This window comes from Haemaphysalis longicornis, unplaced genomic scaffold, assembly GCF_048455015.1.
Source record: "Haemaphysalis longicornis isolate Haplotype H1 unplaced genomic scaffold, Haemaphysalis longicornis Haplotype H1 scaffold_9, whole genome shotgun sequence".
NCBI classification, from domain to species: domain Eukaryota; kingdom Metazoa; phylum Arthropoda; class Arachnida; order Ixodida; family Ixodidae; genus Haemaphysalis; species Haemaphysalis longicornis.
In genome coordinates this window covers 172,902,817-172,909,647 of record NW_027526460.1, presented here as the reverse complement: position 1 = coordinate 172,909,647, position 6,831 = coordinate 172,902,817, and the positions used below count along the sequence as shown (strand labels likewise).

The following is a 6,831-nucleotide window of genomic DNA, read 5'->3' as shown; positions in this document are numbered from 1 at the left end:
GGGCACCATGCCCGGAACATCATTGGGGAGGCCGAACGGTGTGAAAGCAATGCGTATTTGCGCGGGTCTCGAGCAGAACACTCACTCATTCACACTCGCAAGCAGAATGAAAACTGTCCGAACTCTGGACGGCTGTTAGGTGTTTTTGTTAGGTTGTGTCTGTGGCTTACTGGCAAGCGAGGGTGAAGTTGGCCGGTCAAACGTCGCAGGGCGGCCGCTTTTCTTGAGAAGTAGGTGTGGTGGTTCGCACCAGGTGGTTCGCCCCCAACTGTGGTTCGCACCAGGTGTGTGAATTTTTCGCAGGTAAGAATAAACGTCTTGCGCAAGAGGGCACGCTTTAAATGAAATCGATAGCTTATTTCGTTCGCAAAATCTGCATGGTAAGCAAAATATTTTGCGTCGTAGCCAGGCCGCAATTTGCACCACGTTCACCATTTTTACTCAGGTAAGAGAAAACACAAGGCGCAACAAGGCAAAATTTGAATGGAATTGACAGCTCTTTTTGTTCGGAAACTGTGGGGAGGCGAATTTACGTGGCGACGAAAATTGTTGGGCGGAGGAGGAGGGGAGGAAGTGATTGTTGGGGGGGGGGAGGGGGGAAAGAGGCCGGTAACTGTCTGGCGTTACGCCGACACCTCAACCGGCCGAACGGAAGCGAGGAGGGTGGGAGAGTCGAAAGAGTAGGTAAAAAAAAGGGGGGAAGGGTGTAGGGAAATGGTGAATGAGCAGGTATCAGGAGTCGCACACACGCAAATGTCGCAGTACAGCAGGGCAGGCGGGAATGACAGGGTGTCACGACAAAGTTAGCGGTTGACATCAAATACAGAATAAAATAACGGGGTCACAACAAAATTAGCAGGTGACATCGGAAACGGGGTAGAATAACAGGGGGGCACAACTGAATTGGCGGAAGACATCGGAAACAGAAAATTAATAACAGGGGGTCACAACAAAATTAGCGGGTGACAGCGGATACGGAATAGAATAACAGGGGGGGTCACAGCAGATAATATAAAAAAAAATAAAATAGCGGAAGACATCGAAAACTGAGTGGGTTAACGGGGGGTCACATCAGAATTAGCGGATGGCATCAGTAACATATGCAGGGAACGCGATAACAACTGGGGGGGGGACGTAACAGCAGCAGCTGTACGGGCGGCAGATAATGACGACAGCTGTGCAAGGTACGACCGACACTGCAGGGAAAGAAAACAACAACAACAAATGGTAATAAAATAAAGAAAAAGAGAAAAGAAAGGGAAAGGAAAAAAAGGAAAAAGAAAGGTTACAGGGGTACATGATAATGGCAGCAGGATATAGGTGGGGCGGATATATGTGGGGATAGCTGGTAAGCGAGTTACAGGGGGCGTAATAAGGGGCTTGCGGGGGTAAATACTAGGTTTGAAGGAAAAGGGATATGTGGTTAATATGGGTAAGGTACAGCATGCGAGCGGGTTGACATTGACACTGGTGATATTGTGTATTAGGTTGAAGATGCACGCGCCGCAAGCAGACTGTTCGTAGAGTTCAGGATGGGGTGTCCTGGCAGTGTATGCGGATGTCTGCGGCACAGGATAGTTTTGAGGCAGGCTGGGTGTGCTGGGAGGCGCGTGGGCACAGTCCTGCTCGTCCGCACTATGTCACACACACACACACACACTCACACACGTTCCGATGCGGGCACTGGGCCTGGAGAGTTTGGGGGGGAATGTTCTTGGCCGAGAGGGGGGGGCCCCGCACGAAGCAGGGGGCTCAGAGTTCTTGCGGCGGCAGGCCCGAGGGGCCGCGCACGGAAGCGCCGGATCGTGCGGCGGCGGCCACGGGGAGCCGCGCGCAGGACCGCAGGAACGGAGGCAGGGGGGGGGGGAAGAGGAGGAAAGAGAAGGGGAAAGGAGAGCGACGGCAGCGGGGCCGTTGGCCTTTAGAGGAGCTGGGCCAAGCCGGTAGCGTGAGCATACTGCAGCATTGCAGTGAGTGCCGCGCCCCGTCCACGGGAGGCCGAGGGGAATAGAAGCTCCTCCCGCGTGCTGCACGCAACTCCGAGGGCAGCGTAGCGTTGCAGCATCTTGGCCCGCTCGGCGTGGTGGTGGCTGCAGCGAAGTAGGGCATGCTCAGTATTATCCAGTTCGCCGCAGTGCTGGCAGTTGGGGGAGGCGGCCCGTCCGAAGAAGAAGCGGCGGGCCGTGGAGAAAGCGCTGCGCGTGCGGAGGCGTAGTAGCAGGCTGCAGTCCGCGCGGCCGAAAGTGCGGCTCGGGATGCGCCCCGGGGAACTTCCGTTGGCCAGTCGCGGGTGCGGGTGTTGTTTTTCGGCATGCTTCGCTATCCAGTAGTGCGCCTCGTCCCCTTTGGTGGCTGCTTCGAAGACGGCCGTGTCCGCCGAGTGGGCCGCCTTGGCGAGTGAGCCGGCCAGTTTGTTGCCCGCCAAACCCACGTGAGCCGGCACCCAGTGGAGCGAGACGCGTCTCCCCTCTGAATGGAGGTCACGCAATTTCTTGCCGGGCTGCCGCACGAGCGGCTCATGTTTGTGTGGGTTTTGCAGGCGCAGGAGTGCCGCCCGGCTGTCGCAAAGGATGACAGCCTGGATGATGTCGCGGCGTTCCGTCAGGGCGTCCGCCGCCAGGTGCAGGCCTACCAGCTCGGCTGTTCTTGAGCTGGAGGCAAAGCTGAGACGGCGCTGCACCGTTAGGTCTAGCTCGGGGGCCGCGCAAGCGGCGGCGGCGGAGCCTGGGGGGCCGGGCAGCACGGAGCCGTCGGTGTACATTTTAACTGCGCCTGCGTAGCGCTCGTGCAGCAGACACGCGACCTCCTGTTGTAGAGCGCAGGGGGGGGTGGCGCGCTTGCTTCTGACGCCGGGGATCGTGGTGTCGATGTGCACACCCGCGTCGCGCTGCGGTGGGGGGGGGGGGGCGGGTCTGTGGGTGGCGGGTCTGGACCCACGAGCTCTTCATAGGTTGTAAGGAGCTGGTAGGCTTGCGAGTGGGGTCGCTGGCGAAACCGCTCGAGGAGGGTGTGGCCGTCTGGGGCAAGCTTCAGGCGCGCTATAAAATTGAGCCCGTAGCGCGTAGCGAGGGACTGCAGGGGCCACGATCTGGCCTCGGCGAGGGTTTCGATGATGCGGGAGTGGTTGGGGAGGCCGAGGCAGAGGCGCAGGGCGGCGCGGTGCTGAAGCTCGAGCTTCCTCCAGGTAGCAGGGGTTAGCTTGGCCTGCGGGAGCGCGTACAGCACACGGCTGACGCCAGTGGCCGTGTATATACGCGCGGCCAGCTCCGGGGTGCAGCCACGCCCACCTGCCACGATTTTCTTAATGGCTTGTAGTGCTGTGGCGGCCATGGCTCGGGCAGCTTTCAGGTGGGGCCGCCAGCAGAGCCTGTTGTCCAGTGTGGCCCCCAAATACACCACCTTCTTTTTCCACGGCAGGGTTACACCATTCAGTGAGAGCTCTTGGGTGCGCTTCTCCATTCCTGCCGTGGGGTGGTATGTGAGGGCCACAGTTTTGGTGGGCGATACCCGCAGGCCAAGGTCTTCTAGCTGTCTGCCGACGATATTGAGGGCCACCTGGATGGCTTCGCGGGCAGCCTCCCGCCTGCCCGTGTGGGCAGATGGCCCAGATGGCTATATCGTCGGCATAAAGCATCATGTGGGTCGGGATCGGGTCGGAGGGGGGGGAATGCAGTAGGGAGGGTTGATAGGGCCAGGTTGAACATGAAGGGGGACAACACGCTGCCCTGGGGTACGCCTGCTGTGACGGGGCGGGCCGAACTTAGGGTTTTTCCCACGCGCACCTGAAGGTGGCGGTTGCCTAGGATGGCATCCAGGTATGCGCGCATCCGCCCCGTCACTCGGCAGCGGTCAAGCGCGGCATGGATCGTCGTGTGGGGGAGGGCGTCGAAGGCATTCTCCACGTCGAGCAGGACAAAAAACATGGTGTGCTTGCTTCCCTTGGCCTGCTCGAACGTGGAGACATTTTCAGCATCCTAGTGACCGCGGAGGGTGGGGAGAGGTTCGCCGCGGTGGCGGCGACGGCGCAGTGAGAGGGTGGCCGCCTGCCTCGCTCCACCCCGCACGGCTCATTTGTGCTTTTTGCGCGCGGGTATTTCGCCGCGGGAACGGCTGCGCTTGGCGCAAACGCCAAACAACAAGAGCGCTTCGAACAAACACGTTCCCGCGAACATTTCGGTGCTCGAACCAAGTCTCTACGACTCTCCATTCACTAGTAGAGGCCTCCAAGAGCTGCCCCGAGCGAACGGACGGGCCCCGCCAGCACAGGTTTTCAGCCTCCTCCGGGCTTGAACACTGCTCTAGCCCTGCTCCAAAGGTTGCAAATTGAGCCTACTGAGGGCTTTCACTTGGCATGTGCAAGTGAACAAGATCGCGTGGCGCATGGCGTTGAAATTCGTGGCTGAAGTGGACCAAAGAAGCACGCTTGCGCTCGCACCACATGAACGCTTGCTTCGCGCGAAAATTCAGTAAACACTCGCGTGCAAGACGCCACGGTGACTAATTTCATTAGTCATTCCATTTACATGGCCATTTCATTGTTGTCGTTACCTTTGTTTACATTGTGTACAAGATGCAACAAGCACTGAAGCCTGTTTTGGAGCCCTCCTGCGAGATGACACAACCGCTTTGAAAACAGCAGGCCTGGTAGTAGCAAAATATATACGAACAGACAGCCCGCGTAACCTTCACAGGGCCAATCCAAGGTCGATAAATGCAAAGTTATCAAGCGGTTTCGTTTTTCAAACCAGCACCTTCCAAGGCGCGCAGTTGTGGGCCCCAAGATAGATTATGGTGTGCCCCACGTTTCCTTCTGCAGCCCAACTGTGGTTCGCACCAGGTGTGTGAATTTTTCGCAGGTAAGAATAAACGTCTTGCGCAAGAGGGCACGCTTTAAATGAAACCGATAGCTTATTTCGTTCGCAAAATCTGCATGGTAAGCAAAATATTTTGCGTCGTAGCCAGGGCGCAATTTGCACCACGTTCACCATTTTTGCTCAGGTAAGAGAAAACACAAGGCGCAACAAGACAAAATTTGAATGGAATTGAAAGCTCTTTTTGTTCGGAAACTGTGGGGATGCGAATTTACGTGGCGACGAAAATTGTCCATTTTCAGCATCCTAGCGACCGCGGAGGGTGGGGAGAGGTTCGCCGCGGCAGCGGCGGCGGCGGCGGCGGCGGCCGGCACTCTCGGTTATGGTCAGTCGGACATTTCGCGTCATAGCCGGACCGCAGTTTGGGCCAGGTTTACCATTTTTGGACAGACAAGAGAAAACGTTGCGCGCAACAGCAGAGCGTTTGAATGAAATCGATAGCTCTTTTCGGTCGGTAACTGCAGAGGAGCAAATTTGGGGCACGGAAAAAAAGTGCACTTTCCAGCATTCAAGCAGCGAAAAGAGGGGAAGAGGGGCTCGCGGCGCAACCAATCAGAAGCGCGCTCACTCGGTCATCGCTCGGTCTTCGCCTGGGTCGTCGTGGGGTGCGGGCGTGTCTTTCGTTCGCTCCTGCGCGGCCGGGGCGGTATCGCGATTATGCGGGCCACGCGTCGCGAGCCATGGGTGTTTGTTTGTTTTGGCGGCGCGCGCTCTGCTGCGTGGGGCCGTCGAGCGCCTGCTCCCGCTCGCCAGTAACCGCTCGTCTGCCTCGAACTTCACTCAGCAAGCTCCCCACACTTCGGACCTCCGCGCACGACTCATCGCAGCACAGCCTCGCCTCTACGCTCCACCGCTCCCGTCGAGAACTCCTCCCGGACGCAGCATGACGCCAGGACCTGTTTGTGGTGTGTACTGTGCTCGGTGGCCCCCAGTGACTGTGGCAACGCTTCTTTTCCTCGCGGCGCCTCAACTTTTCTCTCTTTACCTATCTCCTTTTCTCTACCCTATCCTATTTACCCCCTTCTATATTCCCCACCCCCCGGACTGGGTTGTATGCCGGGGAGCCCCCAGCTGGGCTCAATAATATCCCCAGTCCATTTCTTTTCCTTTTCCATTGAACCAGCTACCTACCTACCTACCTCGGTCATCGCTCGGGAGCTCGCCGCCACCTCTGGAGTTTCCCAGGTGAGGGTAAACACCCGTTTGAACGTTGTGGCGGCCGACGCCGAAAGGGACGAGTGCCTTGCTGCGCTATTGGGCACACAGTCCATAGCTGGCATTGCTGTCCGTGCCGGCCGCCCCGCGAAACGAGGCACGAGTCGCGGCCTTGTTTTTGGTGTTAACCCTCGCCTGGGAACGGACGAGATCCTCGCCCATTGTGACTGTGAGGTGGCGGTGAGCAGTGTGGTGCGGAATACGGATGGTGCGCTGCTGCTTGAGTTCGCCTCCTCCTCCCCGCCTCACTTCGTGGCTATCTTCAAGCTGCTGCTGCCTGTGCGGGGCTGCAGGCCGCGGCCCACACAGTGTGCTCGCTGTGGCCGCCTTGACCATGTGACGGCCTGCTGCAGGGGCAAGGAGAGATGTGCGCGCTGCGGTGGGGGCCACGCTTCTGATCAGTGTACCGCTTCTGCCCCCCGCTGCTCCAACTGTGGTGGTGCACACGCCGTCGACAACCCTCGTTGCCCCCGCTGGCAGCAGGAACGTCAGGTGGCCACAGCTATGGCACGGGCGCCCCAGCCTGTGCCCCGTGCCGTGGCTGTTGCATCAGTACGCGCTGGCCAGCAGCTCCCGAGCTACGCCGACATGGCCAGGCGTAGCTCCAGCCCGCAGCAGCACGACACTCAGCAGCAGCGCCACAGCAGCCAGCAGCAGCAGCGCCACAGCAGCCAGCAGCAGCAGCACCACAGCAGCCCGCAGCAGTAACCCACCACCAACCACGGACTGCCGCAGCGGCAGCGGA

General features: G+C 58.8%; 1 protein-coding gene across 1 annotated transcript; it reads right to left on the bottom strand.

Annotated features, from left to right (window-relative positions):
* Window positions 1–1,921: 1,921 nt before the first annotated feature.
* On the bottom strand, window positions 1,922–6,019 carry LOC144153570 (uncharacterized). Its single transcript, XM_077685191.1, has 4 exons — window positions 6,011–6,019; window positions 3,783–3,974; window positions 2,938–3,612; window positions 1,922–2,887 (listed from the first exon to the last, which is right to left on the bottom strand). Exons 1-4 carry the CDS (start codon window positions 6,017–6,019, stop codon window positions 1,922–1,924), a joined length of 1,842 nt encoding a protein of 613 aa, XP_077541317.1.
* Between the last annotated feature and the right edge of the window lie 812 nt (window positions 6,020–6,831).

Coding starts and splice junctions, on each gene's coding strand:
- LOC144153570 (XM_077685191.1), bottom strand. Junction 3,613..3,782: donor TAGGCAACCGCCACCTTCAG/GTGCGCGTGGGA, acceptor CCGACGATATAG/CCATCTGGGCCATCTGCCCA. Junction 2,888..2,937: donor TTACAACCTATGAAGAGCTC/GTGGGTCCAGAC, acceptor CCCCCACCGCAG/CGCGACGCGGGTGTGCACAT.